This window comes from Herpailurus yagouaroundi, unplaced genomic scaffold (genome assembly GCF_014898765.1).
Source record: "Herpailurus yagouaroundi ecotype Mexico unplaced genomic scaffold, PumYag 160, whole genome shotgun sequence".
Lineage (NCBI taxonomy): Eukaryota > Metazoa > Chordata > Mammalia > Carnivora > Felidae > Herpailurus > Herpailurus yagouaroundi.
This window is the reverse complement of record NW_024412401.1, coordinates 35,397,036-35,422,644: the sequence shown is the minus strand read 5'-3', so window position 1 is coordinate 35,422,644 and position 25,609 is coordinate 35,397,036. Positions and strand designations below refer to the sequence as shown.

Sequence of the window (25,609 nt, the reverse complement as noted above, 5' to 3'; positions counted from 1 at the left end):
AGGTTAAAGTAACATGAGTGTATGAACAGGAAATACTAGTGCATAAGCTGTTCTCCACATTTAACAGTGATTATCTGAGGTTATGGCAGTTCTTTAATTTCTTCATAAGTGAAAACAATTTGGATGAGTTTGTGTACAATATGTAATGTAACTGGAGAGGATGGAACTTGCTTCTGACTTGGAAGTAGTGTTTGTCTTACCTCAGATACTGTTGCGGTGACCTGAAGGATCTCATTTCCTGCAACTAAAAACTGAGTGTGTGAAAGATGAATTTAAGTTTTGGATTCCTTTTGAATTTTCAGAACTTTTGGTTACAATCCTTCTTGTTTCTGAATAGTCACTTTTTGGGTCCCAGGCCTAATTTACTTTCTTGAGGTTGTTTCCAGGGTTGAGGGTAAGGGCACAGAGTTCACATTCTTTCTGTGCCTCTAAAAACAGGATTCAGGGACCATACTACTGCTAAACCTTTACTTTTTATTTTGTTAACTTTGACAGGTTGATAAATTTAGTTCTTGATTATATCAGCACTTATTTACATTTCTTTTCATAAAGCTTGAACATGATTAATTCCCTTTTATTTAAAGTGTGGTGTGTAGCTACAGATGACATACAGGTGTTAACACCGATCCCAAAGGCTGTAGGAGGCTGTTACTCTTCCTCGGGTGCACTTGGCCTGTTTTGGTGGGACCCCACATGATGTTTGGGGCTGTTTTTGGCATTCCCACGTTGCCATCATAAATAATTTTATTGCATTTAGGAAGCTCCATTTTCTATTCTAGTGAGGAAGAGAGAGAAGTTTAAGGCACTATACTGGGAATATATAGGAAGAAACCAAATGGTTATGTGAAAAATGAAGGAGACCAGATATCGCTTGGTTTTTTAAGCCTTTGGTCCAGATTCTCCAGGTCAGTTTGTTAGGAAGAATTGAACTTTCTGCTTTCTTCCACAGAACAGTTTTTCCGCGGTTTCTGTAGCTAAACTCTGCGGGCAGTTTCTTCTGACCCTGGTCTGTAAGGTGCCAGGCAGAGCCTCCTGTAACTGGCACAAATATGCGGAGTGAGCTCCCTGTTCCTACGAACTCCTTTCACTACATAGAATCTTCTGGTCTGCTTATATTTCACAGTCATCCTGCCTGCTTTTCCTTGCTTCCTTCTTCCTTATTCTTTTCTTCCTTTGTTAGTCATTTTAAAAGCTAAACTTGAGACTTATTTGGATTTCACCACTTTTCCCCATTAATGTCCTCTTTCTGTTCCAGGATCGTACCCAGGGACCACACTGTTTAGTTGTCCTGTCTCCCTAGTCTCCTCTGGTCTGTGACAGTTTCTTAGGCTTTCCTTGTTTTTCATGATCTTGAAAGTCTTGTGCAGTACTGGCCGGGTGTCCTATAGAAGGTTTTCCAACCTGGGTTTTTCTGTTGTTTTACTGATAATTAGATGGAGAGTTTGGGTTTTTGAAAGAACATCACAGAGGTGAAATGCCTTTCATGTCACATCATATCAGGGATTGTGATATCCATGTGAACATCACTCATGTTGTTAACTTTCATCACTCAGTTAAGGTAATATTTATCAAGTGTTTCCACTGTAATTTTCCTCTTTCCTTATTCTGTTCTTTGGAAGCAAGTCACTAAATCTAGTCTACCCTCTCAAAGAGGGTGGAGGCAGAAATTAAGCTGTACCTCCAGCAGGGGGAAGTATCTACACATAAATTGTTTGGAATTATTTTATAAGAAATTCATGTTTCTTTTCCTCAGTGAATTTAATCATTTAATCATTTATATCATATGGATTCACGTACATTTAATTTATGCTTTGGGTTTAATACAATACTGTGTTATTTATTTTGTTCCTCAAATTATTCAGCCTTGGCCATATTGGAACTCTTTTGGGGTAGTTCCTGTAGACCTTTGATATGTTCCAGGCCTCGTTTTCTTCCTAATGTTACAAGATACTTGAGGTTCATCATGCTTTTTTTCACTGCTCCAGCCCTGGAATTAGCCATTTTTTCAAAGAGCCTGGTTCCTTTTTTTGAAGAATGGTGTTTAAAAACCAAGATTTGGGTGCAAGGTGTGCTTGCTGCTGCCAGGGTGTCATTGCCTCTAGGTTCTCTTTGTGTGTGTGTGTGTGTGTGTGTGTGTGTGTGTGTGTGTGTGTGTATTTAAAAAAATTATTATGGAAAATTTCAAACATATGCAAAAATATAAATTCTTAGTATCTATCATTCAGCTTGTACAGTTATCAGTTAGTGGCCAATCTTGGACAATCTTGGTTTCATTTATATGGCTTCTCCTCATTTTCCTCACCCCTCGGCCCCCAATTATTATTTTTTATGAGTACTAAAATGAGGCTGTTACTTTATTTATTTTTGTATTAAGGTATACAACATGATTTGATATACATGTACATGTGAAATGATTATTGGAATTAACATATCTTCTCATGTAGTTACGTGTGTGTGTGTGTGTGTGTGTGTGTGTGTGTGGTGAGAACATCTGAAATTTCTTTCTTAGCCAATTTCCAGTATGTCCCTGGTTATTTCAAGTAAATCCTGTCAACTGTGTTATTTTATCTGGATGTTTCAGTCTTGATCTCTGAAAAAATAAGGACTCTCTTAAATAAAACTTTTAAATTGAGGTATAATACAGTAGAAAGTATGAAATTGTAGAGCTTGGTGAATTTTTATCAATGTATATATTTCTGTAACCATCACCCGGAATGAGATGCAGGACATTTCTAGCCCCCTAGAAGTCCCCTTAATCACCACTGGTAATTTTTAGAAGAACCTTTAAAAACAAACATAAACCACATTCCCATTATTATACCTAAAGAATTAAAAGTTAATTCCTTAAAATCAGATATCCAGTCGTTTGCAGTTGGTAGGTTCCCCTGTCACTATTCCTTCTCCACCTTGTACTGTACTGGTTACTTGTTCAGTACTTTGTCACAGCCTGTGTTTTTCTGAGAGCGTCCCCTTGGTATTTTTTTTTTTTTAACGTGTTTCTCTCACAGTGACTTTCATGGTTGCAAATGGTCTCTCACATTCTGGTTAGGTAATGCCAACACAATAATGGGCAGTGGTGCTGTCTTTGGAGAAACTGCATCATCAGTAAGATGGTTTCACCAAATATATATTATCCCTGGTATCTGATTAAAGTTCTCCTGTTTCCCTCTGCTGGCTAAATCTAGAACATTTCTTCAAAATTTTTATATTCTTTTCAGTATACAAATCCTTTAGAAAGAAGGAGTAACTTTGTATATAGGAGAGACTTTTGTTATTCTTGGCTTTGTTTTTCCTCCTTCTAGAGGTTAAATGACCGGGGACAGTTGTAAGAAAGTATAATTAGCTGGTAAACCTTTTTAGTGTTTCCCAGCTGGGTCAGAGTCATCTACCTACTGGTTGTGATTAATTATGACTGAAGGATCCTCCAGTACAGAAAAAGGATTAAGCTATGAAAATACTTAGTTTTGGTTGTGTTTGTTTTGTTAAGTTCTTCTTTTTTTCTTCTTATAGATCAGCTTGAACGGGTCTTTTTACGACTTGGCCATGCTGAAACAGATGAACAGTTACAGAATATTATATCTAAATTCCTTCCTCCTGTTTTGCTCAAGCTGTCCAGCACCCAAGAAGGAGTACGTAAAAAGGTATGCATGTTGGGACAGTGGTGGTAATTACATGATGGGTAAATGGTACATATAGGAAGTGAGTTTTCTGTTCCCATTATTGAAATCTAGGTTCATGATCCAAATCTGGCCTTTCAAGATGGAAAGTAAGTCTGGGACCAGCTTATGTGATTTAAAATAGCTTTTGTATGCTAAGCACAGCTGCATTTAGTTTCACCTGTACACTGGCATCAGTGCAGTGAAATAATTGAGATAATTATTCTAAAATATATGGGGGCTTGATCTAAAATCCATGCTCTTGATTCCAGTATGAAAGGGGGGAATGGGCCAAAATTGTTCTTTAATCAGTGGCTAACTGTGAATAAAACCTTCATTAAAACTAAGCAAAATAGTTGTTTTAAACACCAAGATATTGTTGTGTAGCTCCTGTTTTAGGATTCTGTAAAGTATTGTTACCAAAAGTTGGGTAGCCATCATAGCAAGATTTTCTTTCTTTCTTTCTTTCTTTCTTTCTTTCTTTCTTTCTTTCTTTCTTTCTTTCTTTCTTTTTTTAAGATTTTAATTTTTAAGTAATCTGCACACCCAGTGTGGGGCTTGAACTTACAATCCTGAGATCAAGAGTCATATGCTGTACTGACTGAGCCAGCCAGGCACCCCTCAAGATTTTTTTAACCTAAATGTTCTACAGGGAACATTTGCCCCCTTCATTTTTAAAATAGTTCAGTCTTCTGGTGTATGTATGCTAGACCTTCAGGTCTTTGAGCTATCATCGGGTTTCATCCCTTGGGCCACTCTGATTGATTGCCAGTGGGTTCTTGGAGGTCTGCCCTAAGAGGGATTCTGAGACCCAATTTGGGTTCATTGGAGAAAGAGTATCTTTAAGAATGTCTGTTATGTTTGCAGGAAGGAATAGGGCATTCTTGTCATGTATTTGACATGCCTGTTGTTAACACTGCCTTGCTGAGATAAATATGTATTTGATCCTGTCACTGTCCTATTTAAAACTCTTCTGTGGCCTTCTGTTACCCTCAGCATAGCAAGGTATGATAAAAGGCACTTCATGAGTTGGTTTCTGCTCTCTTATTTAGCTCCATCAGTCTCGTTATTCATTTGGCAAATCCTTACCAGGTGCCTTCTACCGTATATACCAAGTGTTAGGGACATAGTGAATGAAAGACACATGTAGTTGGGAAGACCAGTTTTAAACAGGCAAGGGGTGCCTGGGTGATACATCTGAATTTGGCTCAGGTCATGATCTCACTGTTCACGGGTTTGAGTCCCATATCGAACTCTGTTGACAGCCTGGAGCCTGCTTCAGATTCCGTGTCTCCCTCTCTCTCTGCCCCTCCCTGCTCATGCTCGCGCGCTCTCTCTCTCTCTCTCTCTCTCTCTCTCTCGCTTTCAAAAATAAACATCAAAAAAAAAAAGTAAAAAAACAAAACAAAACAAAAACAGGCAAGTAGTAACTAGTTATAAATTGCAATAAATGCCAAGATAGAAAAGGGTTCTGGGGTGCCAGAGTAGCTTGGTTGAGCATCTGACTTCGGCTCAGGTCATTATCTCACGGTTCGTGGGTTTGAGCCCCACCTCAGGCTCTGTACTGACAGCTCAGAGCCTGAAGCCTGCCGTGTCTCCCTCTCTCTCTGCCCCTCCCCAACTCATGCTCTGTCTCTCTGTCTCTGTCTCTCTTAACATTAAAAAAATACTAAAAAAAAAAAGAAAAGCATTCTATGAAAGAATATGTTTGAGGACTTGATTTAAACAGAATATGGGGCATTAAGAAGGGCTGTGTGGTGTGTAGCCAGACAGAGAGATGGGGAGACCGTTGAAGACATGAAGGCCCTGTGCAGGCATTCTGAGTGGGAACAGAGTATGATGCCTTCAGGGAGCTGAGGACCACCCGCTGCATCTAATGTTAGGAGTGATAGGAGGTCAGGCACTGGGGAGAGGAAACAGTGATTCCAGTGGGCAGCGATTTGAAAGTTCATGCATAAATAATTTTAATATGTGAAATTTTGTGATTGATGAAAACTTGTATTGACTTTCAGTTGTGTAATTTTGGGATTCCTTTCTATGTTTTGTGATGCACATTCGATTCAACCAGGATATCCTGCAAGGTAGCTGGTAATTTGTGGATAAACTGAATGAAAGAGAAATTAAAGTTTTAGATTTCTAGTGACATGTCCTTAGAGTACATTTGCTATTTTAAGGAAAATGAGTTTTGTTATGTAGGTTCTACTTTATAGCCAAATTTATGTTTAAACTCATTGGAATAGCTAAACATTAAAGACTGACCATACCAAGTCCTGACAAGGTTGTACTGGAACTCTCACAGATTGCTGGTAGGAGTGTAAATGAGTATAACCACTTTGGGAAACTGTTTGTAAATATTCTGAAGCCGATCATATGCATACTCTATGACCAAGCATGGTCATAACAAGCAAGTTATATATAAACTCAGTCCTAAGTTTATATATAACAGCACTATGTATATATGTGCACTAAAAGCATATCTAAGAATGTTCATAGCAGCATTATTCATACTAGGCCAAATTGGAAATTATCTAATGTCTATCAGTAGGAGAGTACATAAATTATGGTGTTTTCTTTCTTTTTAAAAAACATTTTTTTAAATGTTTATTTATTTTTGAGACAGAGACAGATCATGAGTGGGGGGAGGGGCAGGCAGAGAGGGAGAAACAGAATCCAAAGCAGGCTCCAGGCTCTGAGCTGTCGGCATAGAGCCCGACTCGGGGCTCAAACTCCCAGACCGTGAGATCATGACCTGAGCTGAAGTTGGACGCTCAACCGACTGAGCCACCCAGGCGCCGCTCTTTTTTTTTTTTTTTTTTTTAATTTTTTTTAATGTTTCTTTTTGAGAGAGATTGAGTGCGAGTGGGGGAGGGGTAGAGAAAGAGGGAGACACAGAATTCGAAGCTGGCTCCAGGCTCTGAGCTGTCAGCACCGAGCCCGATGCGGGGCTTGAACTCATGAACTGTGCAATCATGACCCGAGCTGAAGTCAGATGCTTAACTGACTGAGCTACCTGCGCACCCCTACTTGTGGTATTTTCTTACCAGAGCAATGAAGGTGAACTGCAGCTCTGAGCGACAACATGAGTGAATCTCATATATGGTATAGAATAAAGCATATTCAGACACATGGGTTCACCCTATATGTTCCATTTACATAAATTTAAACATGGTGTTTGAAGTCAGGACAGTGGTTACTTTTGGGAAAGAGGGGTTGGTGAGTGGAGGGGCATGGGATACAGGGTTTTTATGCTTCTGGTGTGTTTAGTCTATGAAGTTGGGCCATGCCTACTCTTTGGGCCATGCCCTTTCAGTTGTGCACTTTAGCCATATGTTATACTTCAGTTAAAAGTTATTAATGAATAAATGAATATAAATGAATGAGTAATAAGAATTGGTATGCACAGGACACTATATACCCAAGGCTAGTGATTCTGTAGGTTTACTGATAGGCTAACTGTTACCTAGTTGGCCTCGGGGAAGAACTGGCTCAGTTGGTTTTTTTTATTTTTATGGGTTTATAGAAGATTTCAGATAGTGGATAACTAAACAGGAAATTAACCAATATTTAAGATGATGATATTGTTAGAAGAAAATTAGTCATTAATTCATTTAAAGTAAAAAGAAAAGATAAAAAAAGAAAGTGCAGGGTGCCTGGGTGGCTCAGTCAGTTAAGCGTCTGACGTTGGCTCGGGTCATGACCTCATGGTTGGTGGGTTTAAGCCCCGCATCGGGCTCTCTGCTGTCAACTTGGAGCCTACCTCAGATCCTCTGTTTCCCTTTCTCTCTGTTGCTCCCTCTCTGTCTCTTTCTCTCAAAAATAAAATAAACATTAAAATTTTTTTGTAAAGAATGCGTGATTGTGGACATGATTGTCTGTCACTAATAATGATTTCCCAAGAGTCCTTCTAGGAAACAGCCTAGATTAGATCGCCAGAAGAGGGCTATTGCTTTTAGGCTGCTTCCTCCTGTTTCTTTTCTTTGTTGGTTAGCTGTATCACAGGTCTGGACAGCTAGGAAGTTTGGATGAAATATGTGTGGTAATGCATGTTTCTAGGTCTCTGTAAGGTATCATTGGTCCCAAGGATGTCTCATGGAGACAGGCACTTTAGATGAATTGAGCTCAACTGGCAGTGTTGGGAGGGGTTAAACAGATGGGCTCTGGAGTCACATCCTGACTGTGCCACTTAGTGGCTCAGTATCTCCTTGGACAGGTTACTTCAGTTCCCTGAGCCTCGGCTTCCTCACCTGTGAAATGGGAATGACAATACCACTTCTCTGGTTGTTGTGAGAATCAGATGGGAAATGTAGAGTGCTGTGCACAAGTGTGTTCTGTGTAGAAACTGCTTGATGAATGTCTCGTATTTCATTATTGTCATTCATTAAACGGACATAGATTATAGATTTGTTGTCATTTTTTAAATATAATTTTTAAAAAATGTTTATTTTTGAGAGGAAGAGACAGACTGCGAGCAGGGGAGGGGCAGAGAGAGAGGGAGACAGAATTTGAAGCAGGCTCCAGGCTCAGAGCTGTCAGCACAGAGCCTGATGTGGGACTTCGACCCATGAACTGTGAGATCATGACCTGAGCCGAAACCAGATGCTTAACCAACTGAGTCACCCAGGTGCCCTGATTTGTTGTTTTTCTTAAAATTCATATTTCATTATTGCTCTAGATTCATTGGAACTTTTGTTGCTGCTGGGAGAAGTCCTACAACTCCCTTTAATACTTGCCTTGAGGCTGGAGCACAAATTTCAGAAATGATGGAGAGTAGTGTGGGTCTGGTCCTCCAGAATAGATACCTTAACTCTTTGAGTCTTTCTTAGGTGAGACTTTCTAAAAATGTTATTTTTCAGTGCTTAGTTTCTTACTTCTCTCTTAGCAAGATAATTTCATTGTTAGAGTAAGATCGGGGCCATTTGACACAAGCCTCTTTTTTTTTTTTTTTTTTTTTTTTTTTTTTTTTTTGCTTTCCACCCACAGGGACTATTGACTTGCAGACTTCTCTTTCTGCTCTTTCCCCACTTGAAGGACAGAAAGCTTGTTATTACTTAAAGCTCTTTAGTAGAATTAGATGATCTTCAGAATAAAGTAAAAGTTCTCCATCTAGCATTTTACCTGAGTCGTTTTATAATCTAGGCCCTACTTTTATCCTCATCAATCTGCATGTCAGATTGTGTTACATTCTTTTGGACCTCTGTTCTTCTTGTAACTGATTCTCTTCTTGGAAATTCATCTGGTTGTCAGCATTTAGTGTTCCTGTGACTTCCTCTCTAAGTCCTCCTTGATTTGGCAGAGTTTTTCTTTTCAGGAAACTCACAGTATCTTGTCTGTTTCTTTTTTTGTCATGTTCACAGTGTATGTCAGTCCATTTGACTGCTGTAACAGAATACCACAGACTGGGTGACTTAAACAGCACTTTATTTCTCCCAGTTCTGGAGGCTGTGAGTCTGAGGTCAGGGTGCCAGCAGGTCCGTCTCCTTGTGGAGGGACCTTCCTGGTTGACAGAGGCAGCCTCCTTGCTGCATGCTCAAGAGGGGAAGAAAGAGAGAGGACTCTAATCCCTTCATCCCCTTGTTAGGACACCAATCTCATTGGGGGGGACCCCACCCCCATGATGTTAGCTAACTCTAAGTACCTTCTAAAACCAGAAAACTGGGGATTAGGGCTTCAACAGATGAGTTTTGGGGAGACACAAATGTTCAGTCCGTGGTGTAGGGTGTTACAGTCATTTATTTGCAGGTCTTTTGGGGAATAGTGCCTCAGTATAGGCTCAGCTGGGATCCCAGCCTTGGGGGGAACAGCATTTTGGAACAGGACCTTGATATTGTAAATTCTCTTTCTGGAATGTTACATTTATGTCTTTTAAAAGAACAAAGTAGCTGCTATTCATCAAATTAAGTAATGTTGGAAAAATGAATTTGTTTCAAAGGTATCAATAATTTCAATTCATATCTTTCTGTATCTTAGGTAATGGAACTGTTGGTCCATCTGAATAAGCGTATAAAAAGCCGCCCCAAAATACAGCTCCCGGTAGAGACACTATTGGTTCAATACCAGGACCCGGCTGCAGTTTCCTTTGTCACAGTGAGTGTTCTTTTGGAATGTTGTCTGATGTAAGTTTTCTCTCCTAACACTTACTAGATGCCATCACTATATTGGCAAGTTTAGAACCTCACCTTAGACTAATTCTAAATGGAATATGCGATGTTTTCCTTTAGATGACACACTGTTTTTCCACTGAAATGGTAGGAATAGGATAAGGCATGGTCATTTCCATGGGGCAAAGGAAGGTTGGTGAAATGACTTGTCAGGTATGCTGGTATATAAAGGAATGATTGGATTCTTTTTTTTTTTTTTTAACGTTTCTATTTATTTTTGAGACAGAGAGAGACAGAGCATGAACGGGGGAGGGTCACAGAGAGAGGGAGACACAGAATCTGAAACAGGCTCCAGGCTCTGAGCTGTCAGCACAGAGCCCGACGCGGGGCTCGAACTCATGTACTGTGAGATCATGACCTGAGCCGAAGTCGGACACTCAACCGACCAAGCCACCCAGGCGCCCCAGGAATGATTGGATTCTTAGCAGAAGCTTGTGTGAGACCAGTCTGAATAGAGAGAAGAAAGGGTTATGTAGCATAGGCATGAATAAATGATAATAGAAGAAGGAAACGAAAGGGTAAATGGCAAGGATAGGAAGCTGAATTTTTAAAAATTCTGTTTCTGATGTGTTCAGAAAGGTATCCTTTTTAAAAGTGAAGTAAACTGAGCCTGGTAAGAAATACTCCTATTAAATTGTTGTCTTCATGAAAAGTAAATGTATAAGAGTGTGGATGCCATGTGATGTCAGATGATCTCTTCCTGGCCTTGTTGTTTCTAGCTTTGAGGCAGAATCTATTGGGTCTTATCTAACATCTGGATTCCAAACCTTGGGAGCCATGTACTGGTCCAGACATCTTTCTGTGCCTGCTCTGTACATACTGCTTCATTACAGATGTCCCTTTCTTTAAGTAGATAGGAACATTAGGTACCAATAAAAGTGCCAAAGAGAATGTCTTCAAAGGAATAACCTTATGAAGCCTCCTTCATAAAGTGAAGACTCCTTCAGAAAAGCAAATCTTTAATTATGCGTGGATCCAGATACGCATTTATAAGTTTGCTTACAGTGAGGCATTCATACAGATTATAGCAATACAGACATACCCACAGCACTCAGTTTGCCTTGGTTCATCATTCATTTGTCAGTTGTCCAGGTGAGGAACCAGAGCACTGCCGTGTACTGAGGAGGCTGTAGTAACTGACCAGTTGGGAAACAACAGCCTAGGATTTCACAGTTGGTCTCCTCTTAGCTTCAAAGGATTAATGCTAATGTGTAGCCTGTAGGTTCAGATTGGCCAAATGCTTACTTTTCCTTTTCAGCGAACATTGCATATTTGAGTGCTGTATTCCCCCCACCCCGCCAACTTTATTGAGGCATAATTGACAAATAAAATTTTATGTATTTAAGGTGAAAAAATGGAATGTTTGATAGATGTATGCTTGAGTACTTTCGATTAGGTCATGCTCCCTCACGTGAAGCACATCTTAAAGCAAGCATTTTGACTAAATAGGGCTGGAATTCTTCCTGAAATGTACTAGTTGATCAAGCTGTAATAAACACGTGGTAAATGTATGGAGAGAGAATGTAATTTCTCTGTTACGACAGAACTCCCTAAGTTATCAACCGTGTGTTTTCTTTGAAATCCCAGAGTATTTCCTTCACACTCACCTGCTTTTCTCTCATTGCATTAGAATTTTACTATAATTTATGTTAAGATGGGCTATCCTCGCCTGCCAGTGGAAAAACAATGTGAACTGGCCCCCACGCTTCTTACTGCCATGGAAGGGAAGCCTCAGCCACAGCAGGATAGGTACGGTCTCCTCAGTTATCTTACCTCTCACCTGCATGAGTCTACAGCTACCTTTCAAAAAAATAAAGTCGCATGTTTTGTTTTACTTGGGCTAATGTGAAGGCTTGAGCTCTTTCAGGTGACAAATAATTGAATTTCCTGTGTTATTTAATTGTTACTGTTTTGGTAATTATAAAATTTCTTGATGTGAGCATATTGAAAATGTGCAGAACTAACAACGTGTTTCTCAATCTAAATGCATTTATTTTGTTAATTATTTTGAAGAAGCTAATTTCATGTGATTGCACAAATTAGTTATAAAGTGCTTTTCATCAAAACATTTTGGAGGGTATGAAGTCTTAGAGCAGTTTTCTTAAGGAACAGATCACTTGTTTATATTAATATGGGAATTGGAGGGGTGAAAAGGTTTAGATAACACACTTAGTGTCCAGGTTTGGCTCAGAGTTCTGTAGGGTAGCCTGGTTGTAGTGAGCATCGTCAGGAAGAGCACAGAACTGTGGAGGAAAGATGGAGTTAAGTGGTGGTTTTACTTTACTTTTTAGAGTGTGTATATTTTTAAAAGAGAAACTGTAGTCCACGTATTTACAAATACAACTGATAAACAGTGCAAGCACTCTTTGAAGTTTTCACGTGTTTTTAAGAATAGCAAAAGGTGTAATGAGAGAATTACGGAAGGCGTGTTACATAAATTCACACAGTGGACGTTTATTCAAAATATTAAACCATTGCTTTTTATTTTTTTAGCTTTAAAATAACTTTAACTATGGAAAAGAAAAAAAAATATTGAGGGAACATGTTGTAAGTTGAACTACCTAAAGTTTAATAGAAAACTCTTTTGGTAACTTCAGATACTAACACTGAGGTCATATTTTGTACATTTGTTTCTGGTGTTTTTGGTGATGAGCCAGGTTGGCTAAATGGCAGTCTTTGCTCAGTATACTGAGGTTTCAGTAGCAGAGCAAGCTAGGCTAGCCCCTGGGTTTAGGACTTTGTAAATTGGTGGTGTTGAAAATGCATGGCCCTTGCTACACTTGCCACTTTATGTCATATGATTTTTGTTTTGTCTGTTATTTGCATGTTATAAAAACCTTATTTTTAAAGTAGTTGCAATAAATGTAATTGTTTTTTCAGCTTAATGCATCTTTTAATACCAACCCTTTTTCACATGAAATACCCTGTTGAATCATCAAAATCAGCTTCTCCGTTTAATCTTGCTGAGAAACCAAAGACTGTGCAGCTGCTTTTGGACTTCATGCTAGATGTCCTTCTGATGCCTTACGGGTAGGTTAAGAAATCAAAACAAAGCAGCCTTATTAGTAACTGCTTTTACTGTGTGGAGTGAAGTACTCTTTTAAATGATTCAGCTTTTGCTTGAAATTGGATATGTCTCAGATTTTCATGTTTGCTGCAGCCCTGACCTCTGCTAAACCCCAGCTCCGCTGCTCATTGACCTCACAGGTGTGGACCTGCTGTAACCATTTCGGGCTCAACCTGTCCAAGCTGAAATCAGTTTTTCCCCATAAAAATAGATCCTTTTCTTTAATTGCCATCAGTGCTGTGATGGTTCTCATAGCTGAGTCGGTATAGTTATAAATTGCCTCCAGCTTTCCTTTTCCTTTTAGCTAATACCAGTCCCATAATTCCCCCTCTGTGCTCCCTGATGCATCCTGGAACCACTCTCACCGCTGCCCGCTGCCATCTACTTTCGTCTCTGTTCAGCTCTTGTCACGACTTTCTCACCAGCTGCTCTTCTTCAAAACTCTCTACACTGCCAGAAAGGTCCCTGATTTTTATGCGCGCCTCTTACCAGTCACACCTTAAAGTCCTTGGGCTGTCGTTTTCCAGTCGTTACTACTCATGCATTTGATGCGCTCTTATGTGTCCTTGCCTTTCGTGTTTTAAGACAGTACAGTTCTCTCTGCTTAGAATGCTTGCCCATCAAAAAAGCAGGGAAGAAAGAAAGAAAGAAAGAAAAAGAAAACAACAGCCAAAAAACTGCTTTGAAAAAGCACCTCAAACTAGCTTAGACGTCAGCAGTGTGTGTCTCTGGCATGAATTTCTTTCCCTGGGCAGAGGATGCCATTTTCCGTGTCCTTAATGACACTCACATCCATCTGTATCACCACTTTGTGTATTTATCACACTGCTGACACGTCTGTCTTCCCTAATGGATTGGGACTTGTTAAAGCCAAGAGCTGTTTTACCTAGCTCTGGTCCCTGGCACAGTGGCCCAGGTTGTGATCAGCTTCGGGCCTAATTATTTTCTTGCTTCCAGAGATATTGATCTAAAATGCTGCTTTTCTTGTCTCTTCCCTGATCAAGAGTAGAACATATACTATAAGCTTACCGTGCGGAGCCCCATATCAGCTGTCCCTCCATCCAGACACTAGAGGGTTCGTGCTGTACGATTTCCTTCCTTTCCAGTTTGCTTCCTTCCCACCCCTCTTGTTTGGTGGCTTTATTTTTCAGACCTTGAAACACTTCCACTACCTCTATCTAGTACCTGTCATACCATTTCTTATTTTTCGGTGGTTTCTTTGCCCTGTGATATCATGTCAAATGCTGTTATATGTGTTATTATCTCAGCTTGCTCCAGATGGCAGGGACTCAACCTCACACCTCTTGGTATGCTTCTGACTTGTGCTTAGGATGATGTTTTGCGTAATGTTAGCTGTTTGGTAATTATTGATTAATTTACTGACCACCACCAGTCTTGCTTATAACTTAGAAATAAATGAAAACCTCCTTTTTATAATTGTTAAACCAGGAGGCAGCCAGAATTGGCAGGTGATGATGGCTTTGGTAAATAAACTCTGAAATCCAAATTTAACTTAGGCACATGATGTACTCAATCCAGTTTTTCTTACCAAATCCAAATTTAACTTTGGCACATAATGTACTCAATCCAGTTTTTCTTACCAGTGAGAATTTGCCTTATTTTTATAAAAATATTAAAGTGGTTCCTTAACAGGTTTTTTTTGTTTTGTTTTGTTTTTTATTTAAAAAAAAATTTTTTTTTTTTAACATTTATTTGTTTTTGAGACAGAGAGAGACAGAGCATGAACGGGGGAGGGTCAGAGAGAGGGAGACACAGAATCTGAAACAGGCTCCAGGCTCTGAGCTGTCAGCACAGAGCCCAACGCGGGACTCGAACTCACAGACCGTGAGATCATGACCTGAGCCAAAGTCGGCCGCTCAACCGACTAAGCCACCCAGGCGCCCCTGTTTTTTTTTTTTTTTTTTAGTAGATGGATTTAGGAATTGAATGGATATAGCAAGTAAATAATATAGAATAATTTACTATGCCATCAGGATCCAAGTGTTTAATTTCTATTACAGCGAGTATTTCATTAAAAAAAATTTTTTTTAAGTTTATTTATTTACTTTGAGAGAGACAGAGATAACACAAGTCAGGGAAGGGCAGCTAGAGAGGGAGAGAGAATCCCAAGCAGGCTTCGTGCTGCCAGCACAGAGCATGATGTGAGGCTCGAATCCACAAAGCCATGAGGCCATGTCCTGAGCCAAAACCAAGAGTTGGACATGCAACCTACTGAAGCCATCCAGGTGCCCCAACAGCGAGTATTTCATTTTAATGTTCAGTCATAATAAGTCAGCATAGAACTTTAGAGTTTGGAAGGGACTTGAATTAAATTTTTTTTTTCAAAATTTTCATTTCCTAGATGAGGACTACCAGTTTAACTGGATCAAAAATAATTTACCAGAAATCTTATGTTTAATCTATAGAAGCCAAAAATGGAAATAGGATGGTAAATTAATAAGTAGCTACAAAGGGCTTTGAACATACAATGGGAAAAGCTAATTGTTATGACTTTTCCTCTTTGGGTTCTTTTGAATTTTTTTTTTCCTTTTTGGGGTGTTAGGTGTTTGGAGTGTATGTGTTGGAGGTTTCAGTGGGTTTTCTAATGCAGGGATATAAGGAGAATTGGAGGTGGATTGCACTTAACAAAAATGGGACTGACTAAAAATGTTCTGTGCTTTGGATATAGAATAATAATTTTTTTTTTTTTTTTAGGCCCTTCTTGCAGTCAGCTAACCTTTCTCTGTTATTGTTCAACCAGAAACTCAAAATGCAGTGGGCCCATAGTGGCTCTTGAATAGTTGTATTTATAGATTGAAAGCAAAATATTTATACTCATTGTTGGTAACTGTAATAGTTCATTTGTAACAAAGTTGAACAGATGGACTCTTAACAGTTAATTTGTTAAAGATGTAAATAGGTTTTTTAGACACCTTTAGAATTTTTCTTTATGATGAAATTGTAATTTCAAGTATTCTAGAAAAATTCTCTGGGAGAAAAGTATATAACTGATTGTATTAAATATGCATGTGTGTGTATGTGTTTTAAGAAGGAGGTTAAATTTGTTTCCTTTTCAGATATGTGTTAAATGAATCCCAGAGTCGCCAAAATTCATCTTCAGGACAGAGTTCTTCTTCAAATAGTGGGGGAGGTTCTGGAATACCACAGCCTCCTCCAGGAATGAGTTTTTATGCAGCTAAGCGAGTTATTGGTGATAACCCGTGGACACCTGAACAGTTGGAACAGGTATCGTACACTGCTTGTTCATAATGGAACCTCCCCCTGTGTACCAGCCCCTATGAAGTCCATGGAAGCATGTGTAACATAATTCCCACGTATTCAGGCTCTCTAATGAAATATGTTTGCAAGGACCGATTGATGTAATGTGCTCTCTTCATGGTGTCAGTTATTTGTTAAAGCCCCAAGGGAAGGGAGGAGTGGGAAGCGCTCTTCAGTTTTTCTAACATTGTGTACATAGTTCAGGGGTAAAATACAGCCCCCTTAAAGACTATGTCTCACTTCTTTCATTTTAGCTTTTAATTATAGGTTTAATAATCATCTAGCTATTTTGGTGAAGTTAAAATACAATTTATCTCAGGTTATTCAGCTTTTTAGGGCTGTACCTTTTGTGTAAACTGAAGAACTCCTATACTCATATGTGACAATATGGGGGAAAAGCATGACTCCCTTTTATATTTCTTCCTGGGAATTTAAAAATTGGCATTAAGAATTTTATTCTGGATTTAAACAGGACACAGATGTTCTCTGAGCAGCTTTTAAAAAAGACTGGTGCTCTCCAGAGAAGTTGCCTCACTGTGTCTGTGCCCTCAGGCACCTCAGGGAAGAACAGATGAGATCAGTATGTAATTATTTTGGAATTCAAGCAACATGGGTTAGTCTTCCAATCCTTCCTTTATCTCTCCATGGCAGTCTAAATGATTTGATCTTTTTCTTTTTGGGAATGTAACTGACCACTGATCAAAACAGTGTTCCCCAGGAGAGGGAAAAAGGCAAGCGGGGCATTCCTGCCACTCACAGATTTATAGAATGATTTGTTCAGTGAGGGTTATGTTTGAGTAGATTTACTTCTTCATGTGTTATAGATCTTTTTTTTCCCTCCTCAAACCAGGATGTAAGTAAGAAAGAAAGGTAAATAGTAGTAGAGGCTACTCTTTTTTGAGTGTGATCTATGTGACAGGCACTGTGCTGAGCACTTTGAATACATTGTCTCATTTAATCCTTACGGTGACCCAGAGGGGTAAAGAAATTGTTCCATTCTGTAAAAGGAACTGAGGTTTTGAGATGTACCATGGTCTCACTTCTAGCTCTAGGCTTTGACTCTAGGTCTTTCTGAGGGCTAAAGCTCTAAGTGCTGGCGAGTAGTTGTTACCATTAAATTGTAATATCGTGTCAGTAATTATTTGCTAATTTCTAAGGGCCTATGTTTTTTGTCAGTTTTATAGTTTGGTGTTGAAGTGAATCATTTCATTTCAAAGATGAAACAAAATTTTGTTTTTATTTCAATAAAAATGGTTTTTATTTTTTCTAATGATGAAGTCATGATAATGTAAAGATTCAAACAGTACAGAACATTATAAAGACAAATTAGAAATTACCTGGAATCCTGCCACCCTAGTTTGTCATTTTTTTTTTAAACGTTTATTCATGAGAGAGAGAGAAAGAGAGAGAGAGAGAGACAGAGCATGAGTTGGGGAGGGGCAGAGAGAGAAGGAGACACAGAATTGAAAGCAGGTTCCAGGCTCTCAGCTGTCAGCACAGAGCCCAATGCGGGGCTTGAACCCATGAACCGTGAGATCATGACCTGGTCTCAAGTCAGAAACTTAATCAACTGAGCCGCCCGGGCGTTCCCCCTAGTTTGTCATTCTTACAACCTACTGTGTGTGTGTGTGTTTGTGTGTGTGTGTATACACTATTACAGTTTTACACAATACATTTTTATATTACATTGTACATTTATATATAATATATGGTTTGTAGTTTACTTTTTTCATTTAACAGCATATCAGGTTTTTTAAAAAAGTCATCTTTTTAAATGTTTATGTAAAGTTTAGTTATGTGTAAACCACATAAGGTTTTAACTAGTCTCCTATTGATGGGCATTAGTATTGTTTTCAGTTTTCTTTGCACATTTTTTTGTTTATATCTTTGTGTAGTTAATTTCCATAATTATTTTTCTATGGCTTAAGTGTTTGATTGCTTTCTGTTGTAGCTCTTATTACAAGTAGGTTGTGTTGAACAAGGGGAAGGAAGGCAAGCGTTTTATGATCTGTTTATATATCTTTTTAAATTGAACCCATTGTCATTTAATAATTATAAACTCTATCAATCTTGATTCATATACATAATAACTATTATGTAACTGGCTTTTAGGTAAAGACAGTTTTACTCTTCAGGCACATGTGTCCTAATTAGAATTTTTATGAAATTCGTAGCTCCTTCACATTGCATGAAATTCAAATTAGAATCCCTCTTCAGTCTGTGTTTCATTTGAGCCATTCAATTACATTGAATAGTGTTTGGTTAGAATTTCACTTGCCTTCATTAGAGTGTGTTTGAAATCCTGTTGTTTTCAGTATGTAAGAATATTGAGGACAGAATGAATATGTTAACAATAGAGTGGAACTCTGTGGAATGTGGTTTAGTTCTTTTTGAAATGTCAAAACAATCCATGGAGCACTTTATTCATAATGTTCCACTCTCTTACCTGCAGGCTCCAAATTTGGACTTCAGTTCAAGGCTTTATCATTCTAGAGAGACTGTAACCTAAGTAGGAAGGCTGTGTATCATAATGGTCTTCGAGTTGGAGAGACTTGGGTTTGAATCTTGTTTTCATCACTTACTATGTGTCTAAATTCTTAAGCCTTGCCTCAGTTCCCTCATCAGAAAAATGGGTATAATATTGCTTATCTCATAGATTGTGAAGGTTAATATATATCATATACAGTCCCTGACATGATGTAAGCCTAAACAGGAGCTGCTCCTGTTGTTACTGTTGATCCTTGGTATATGACCATACTGATCTGTTAAACAGTATTTTTGGTTGGGGGTCTTTGTTTCTTTGATCACTGTTTCTCCTTCCCTTCATTTATCTGCAGTGCAAATTGGGTATAGTGAAATTCATAGAAGCTGAGCAGGTGCCTGAACTTGAAGCTGTTCTCCACCTGGTGATTGCTTCTAGTGACACACGCCACAGTGTAGCGACAGCAGCGGACCTAGAATTGAAAAGCAAGCAAAGGTAAACTACATCTCTTTTCACCTTTAAAAGATGAAAAGAGGCTATATTTCTAAAAGCTCACTGAGCACAGATTTCTTCTTTCAGGATTCTGTAATGAGACCTTTGATTTAGGAGATTATGAAATGTACTTAATTTTTAATAAAGACAGTTTGCCCAAGAGCAGGATTCTGTATAAGACAAAGAAGAGAAGCTGTTTGGAGATGCAGTTTAAAACTGGAATGGATTAGAAATATTACCATAAGAAATGAGACCTTTGGCGGCTAGGTAAATTGACTTAAAATAATTAATGTTAAGAAAAATGCCCAAACCCAGAAATTACTCATTTTTGACTCTTCCTTTGTGTGAAACCAATTGAGATTGCTTTTAATAAAGGATATGTACATATGAGGATTAATATGGTAAAAATCAGGTCCTGTGAAAAGTGGTGCTGAATAGATCTTAATTCACATGTGAAGAAATACAAATACTAAAAGGCTCATAGAAAATTAAAAAAAAATTTTTTTTAATGTTTATTTTTGAGAGAGAGAGAGAGAGACAGAGTGTGAATGGCGGAGGGGCAGAGAGAGAGGGAGACACAGAACCTGAAGCAGGCTTCAGGCTCTGCGCTGCCAGCACAGAGCCCATTGTGGGGCTCGAACAGACTGTGAGATCATGACCCTAGCTGAAGTTGGACGCCCAACTGACTGAGCCACTCAGGTACCCCTCATAGGAAATATTTTGTATGAGAAATCAAATCTGCAAAATAAAACACTGGTGCACCAATTTGTACCCATTGGTAAATAAAATTGTGTAATAGTTGAAACTCCATTTAGTTTCTGTTGAAACTGCTATTTTTATATTCTGTTGATTGGCATTATAAGCTAAAATAATTTTTGGAAAGCAGTTTGAAGTATGCAGTGAATCATAAAAATATTTATAATCTTTTATGTAAATCTTCTGGGAATTTATCCTAAGAGAGTCATTCAAAAGAAGAAAAATATATTTAGAAAAATGTTATAGATTTGCTCATTATACCATTTCCTACAATTGTAAGAAAAATGGAAACAAATTATTTTCGCTATAGGGAAATAGTTAAGTAAATTAACTCTGTGTCTATATGGAATATTATATATCTGCCGAAATAATTATAAAAGTAATAAAGCAACATGGAAATTGCTCCCAAGGAATGGCAAATGAATAAAGCAGAATACAAAATAATGTGTGTACTGATTTAAAAAATGAGATGTGTGAAGACTGAAAAATGACATGAAAAATTGAAGTTACTTGGTTGAAAAAACCAAATTATGGAATAATTATTAAATTTGTTTCAATGCTTAATGTAATAACATGCTAAAAGGCAGTGGAATGCATATTGTAGTTTTCCCTTTTCAAAGAAACCAATACAAATAGGTATTACAGAATAAGGAAGTTAACTTCTTTGTGTCTTTGATAATATGGTTCCATTTCAGTAAGTAAGCTGCATGTATGGTGATGGTTGGGAACAGCTCACTGCTACAGGGCAGGGGAGGTGGCATATAGGAGGAGCGGATTCTTACGCAGTTAGTTACTTCTGGTCATGCCTCTCACTGATTGAGTATGGAGGACTCTCATAACCTCGCCAGATCTTGGGCTCTGTAAATAAGAAAGTTGGACAGAACTGTACTTTGATATTCCCTCCCCAGGTCTGAAATTCCTTCATGCTGCTTGTAACTGCCTTTTCCTTTCAAAGACTTTTGGTTTTGAAGTATCAGAAAATCTTTCTTTAAAACTTCTCATTGTGTTTGAACTGGCCCCAATCTTTACACCATGTAGTGGATTGGATTGTTGGAAATAAAAATGTGGTCTAGAAGTATCCTAATTAGTTTTGGCTTTGTCTATTAAAACAAGTGTCCATTTTTTCAGAAAGAATAGTATGAGATTTTTAAGAGATAAAAGGTAAGTTGAGAACAATATGTAGATATTTTCCCATTTTGTTAAAGAAAAATCCTGAAGTATCTCTCCATGTGATCCATCTATCTATTGATCTGTTTATTTCCCTACCTGCCTGCTGTACCCACCCACCCATTTTACATGCATAGAAAAGAAGTCTAGGAAAAGATACACCAAAATTAGTGGCTACTGAAAGGGAATAGATAGGGATATGGTACCGATTATACATTTCTATACATTTTTGAATTTTCACATCAAACGTGTTTATACATTTCTAAAACTATAAAGATGGCAAAAGGAAAATATAAGATACAGTAAAAATTATCCTTATTAAAGTGTTTAGTTTGTTTTACTGTTAAGTTTTACTTCATTTTACTAATGTGTGTGTGTTTTGTCAAAATATACCTGACGTATTTATAGAAGGGAAACAGAGGTAGAGCTTGAGGATTAGTTAGTAGCAATCGGCTGAGGAAAGATGGAGGTGAATAATAACTAAAATAGAATCATGGACCGTCTTCAAGGATAGTGGAAGAGGCAGATTGATAAACTATGGAAGAAGAGGCGGATAAGAAAAACCGTCAAAGCAGCATCGTAAACTGTGTTTACACAGATACAGTATAGCTTGAAGCAGAACCAGTGTCAAAAGACAGAAGACAGTATTGTTAAATCTCACTGATACGTGAAATGCAGGATTGCAGTGTTGCTAGGTTTGTAAAATGACAGGGAGGGGCTGCTGCAGAGGGCAGGTGCCCACCACCAATCAACGCTGTATTCTAATTCACCTGCTGGTGGAGCTCACTAAGGAACAAGTCTCAGTGACTAATGGCAGCATGACTGCTGTATAGAATTAGATGATAAAGCTGCAAATATGTGCTGATAGATAAGGAAGAGAGGGAGGCTAGGAATCACAGTGACACAATTTAAGAGAAATGGGAGGGGCTTCTTAGGGTGTGGGTTTAATGGATAAATTTTTTTGTTGCTTTCCTTGTCACTTGAATTTCCAAATGGTTAAACAGATGCTTGGCTCAGGGCTCTTTGAACAAGCGTAGTCTAGCTCTGCTCTGTCAGAACTGCTCCATGGCATTGGCCTTGAGAGTGAAATGCAATCCATTTTTTCTTGTGTGGTGTCACATTGGACTATGGATATAATGATTTTTTGAGTCAGGGTGGGATAAGTGACTTACTGTATTTTTTTAAAGTTTATTTATTTAATGTTTATTTTTGAGAGAGACAGTGCATGAGCAGGGGAGGGGCAGAGAGACAGGGAGACACAGAATCTGTAGCAGGCTCCAGGCTCTGAGCCATCAGCACAGAGCCTGACACAGGGCTCAAACTCATGAACTGCGAGATCATGACCTGAGCCAAAGTTGGATACCTAACTGACTGAGCCATCCAGGCGCCTCAGTTTATTTATTTATTTTTGAGAGGGGCGGGGGGCGGGGGGAGGCGCAGAGAGAAAGGGAGAAACAGAATCTCAAGCAGGTTCCACGCTCTCCGCACAAAGCCTGATGTGGGGCTCGATCCCACGAACTGTGGGATCTTGACCTGAGCTGGAATACAGAGCTGGACACTCGAGCGACTGAACCACCCAGGTGCCCATACTTAATGTATTTCTGTTTAAAAACTAATTTTGATCTAAATTAATCCCTTTCCTTTTCTTCTACAATGTCAGTTGCCCAGTTCATTTGTGTATTTCTAACATTTCCTTTGGTAACAAATATTGGGGCTGTGTGTTTTTTGAGATAATTGAAGTGGGAGAAAAATAATTTTAACAAGCTGTGTTGAAACCTTCTGTAGCTTGATTGACTGGAATAATCCTGCCATCATTAATAAGATGTACAAGGTATACCTTGGAGATATACCACTGAAGACGAAAGAGGTAGGTTGTTTTGATTTATTCTCACATCATAATAAAAAACATTTGGTTGATAGGAGCTCCATATTTTTGAATTTTTTCTTCCTAATTATTTTGATTTAAGCCGAACCTGTACTGTAGGAAATATAGGAGGAAATTTTAAGCCATGCTAGTCTGGGTGGATTAAAATTTTCTGGTAACTTAGTTTATTTGATCTGGTAGTTTCAATTCCTGTGCTTAAATAATGATGATACACTGTGTAGATTAGGGATCCACACCTGTTTTCTGTAAATTATTTAGGCTTTGCTGGCCATGTGGTTCTGAGGCAGCAACTATTTAACTTTGCCCTAACATGGAAGCAGCCATAGGCAGCACATAACAGAAGGAGCATGGCTGTGTGCCAGTATATCTTTATGGGTACTGAAGTTTGAATTTCATATAATATTCGTGTATTATAAAATATTATTCTTTTGATTTTTAAAGAATCATTTGAAAACATAAACATATTCTTCACTCATATCAAGACAGATGGTGGGCCAGATTTGGCCATAGGCTCTAGTTTGTTGACCTCTGGTCTAGAATCTAGAACAATAGGTGGGTTCTTCTGAAGCCTCAAATTAAGGCGTTTGCTTAATGACCTAAGTTCTGTTTGGTTCACTGTGTTTAAAAGTGTTCTCAAGTCCATATCCAGACATACAAGGTTTATTGTTTGTTTGCTTGTCTGCTTTTTAAGCCATAAATAGTTATTTTAAAAGTCATACCATTTCCAGTTAGGTTAAATTGAGTGTCATGTAGCAGAAAGAACAATGAATTGGGAACTGGGAGCCTCCCTGTCACTCTGGGTTCTGGTCCTGAGTGGCTGCACATAAATGTTGTACTGGGGAGGAGGAATTTGGCTAATTACAGAGCTTTTCTTGGCTCATATTCTTCATGTGGAACATGAAAGGGTTGGATTAAATCTGTGGTGTTTAGAATGTGGTCCATGCACCCTTGTTGGGTCATAGGGAGACTTTTTTTTTTTTTTTAAACCATGTTGATATTTATACTGATGGTGCTAAAACAATGATGGGTGTCACTGCTGGGGTCTTAGCACAGACCAGAACTGTGTCACTAAATAGCGCTAGTAGTTATTCTGCTCTTTATCGTCAGCACTCATGGTTAAAAAAAAAAAGAATAAAACTCAGCTTTACTTAAGAATATCTTTGATGAAGCAGTAAAACTTATTTTACCTGTAGACAGGGCAACTATGGTTATTGAGATGGTATTTGGCAGATATGTTCTCCAAAATGAAGAAATGAGGCTTCAAGAACAGTTAATATAGTTTATTGCCAGTGGTAAAAGTTGAACTTTCAAGCAAAAGTTAGAATTTAGGGAAACTTGAATCCCATCACAATGAGCCTGACTGCTTGTTAGTACCTACAGATTTTTCTGATGAGACTGTTGGTGATATTAATGTGTGATTTTTAAAAATGCTTTATAATGAGATGTTTGCTTAACTCAGTGAGCCACTATTTTCCAAATGACTGGTGATGTTATAGAAGTGTTAAAAGGTTATAGCTCAGTGGAATTTAGTATGACACAATATGCAAAAGTTCAGTGATAATGGTTTCAAATCCAGATTTTAACCTTTAGGGTGCTGTTGTTTATTAAGTTTTGGCATAGTATCAAAGAATATCTACAATTACCTGAAAAGGCTAAAATCATCCCAAGTTTTCCAACCATGTATCTTTTTTGAAACTGGGTTTTTTTTTTTTAAATGTAATTTAACCAAAATAACATAACCACAATAGATTGAATGTAGAAGATAAAAGAATCCAACTCTCTTCTATTAAGGTGGACAATCAAGATATTTATAGAAAAACATGAAACAATGTCAGTACAGTTTTTTGTCTGGGAAAATATAGTTAATTTTCTAAAAAATATGTTATTAAAATATATGATAGGTTTATTAATATAATTTTAAGTGAATATGTAAAAATTCTCAGTTTAGTTTTTAATGTAGCATATGGTGATAGGTGTTCCAATATAAGCAAAAACTCTGTGTGTTCAGTAGTTTGTAAGAGTGTAAAGTGATCTTGAAACAAAAGTTTGAGAGACTACTGATTTAGATGATCTCTCATGACTTTTTCAGCACACAGTAATTTTGAAATGCTGAGTTATAATTAAACATCTTTTGAACAGGGAGCAGTTCTGAAGCCAGAGCTGAAGAGGGACCCAGTCAGTACAAGGGTCAAGTTGAAGATTGTCCCCCATCTCCTTCGTTCTAGACAAGCTGCAGAAACGTTCCCTGCTAACATTCAGGTAATTTGTTCTTTCCAGAGAAAAATGGCCTGTTTACAACTTTTATGTCTGTTTAATTAGAGAAAGAAATGTATTAATGGATATTTAGGAGATGCATTGACGTATTAACAAGATTAATGAGAATCCATCTTTTTTTTCTATCTCAAGTGTAACTGCAGAAATGATTTAAAAAATTTTTGTTGTCGAGTGTGTACTATATATAGTTAACATCCAACTTAAATGTATGGTGACTGTCCTTTCAAACTAATGTTTTTCTGAGTTGCTCTTCTCCAAAAATGTGGGTTTTTTTGGTCTTCTTTTTCTGTCTTCTTTTCCCTTCCCTTCCCTTCCCTTCCCTTCCCTTCCCTTCCCTTCCCTTCCCTCTCCTTTTCTCCTTTTCTCCTTTTCTCCTTTTCTCCTTTTCTCCTT

General features: G+C 38.2%; 1 protein-coding gene across 2 annotated transcripts in view; it reads left to right on the top strand.

Annotated features, from left to right (window-relative positions):
- ECPAS (Ecm29 proteasome adaptor and scaffold) overlaps positions 1 to 25,609 on the top strand; it is a 100,425-nt gene that overhangs the window by 13,334 nt on the left and 61,482 nt on the right. Inside the window, exons 2-10 of one of the 2 annotated variants that reach the window (XM_040481952.1) lie at positions 3,511 to 3,641; positions 5,725 to 5,737; positions 9,624 to 9,740; positions 11,445 to 11,563; positions 12,695 to 12,844; positions 15,959 to 16,127; positions 18,998 to 19,137; positions 22,843 to 22,924; positions 25,082 to 25,201. In XM_040481952.1, coding sequence (XP_040337886.1) covers positions 3,544 to 3,641; positions 5,725 to 5,737; positions 9,624 to 9,740; positions 11,445 to 11,563; positions 12,695 to 12,844; positions 15,959 to 16,127; positions 18,998 to 19,137; positions 22,843 to 22,924; positions 25,082 to 25,201 — 1,008 coding nt within the window. In that variant the 5' untranslated portion in view covers positions 3,511 to 3,543. The remainder of the gene's footprint in view (positions 1 to 3,510; positions 3,642 to 5,724; positions 5,738 to 9,623; positions 9,741 to 11,444; positions 11,564 to 12,694; positions 12,845 to 15,958; positions 16,128 to 18,997; positions 19,138 to 22,842; positions 22,925 to 25,081; positions 25,202 to 25,609) is intronic. The other variant, XM_040481951.1, reaches the window with a different exon arrangement.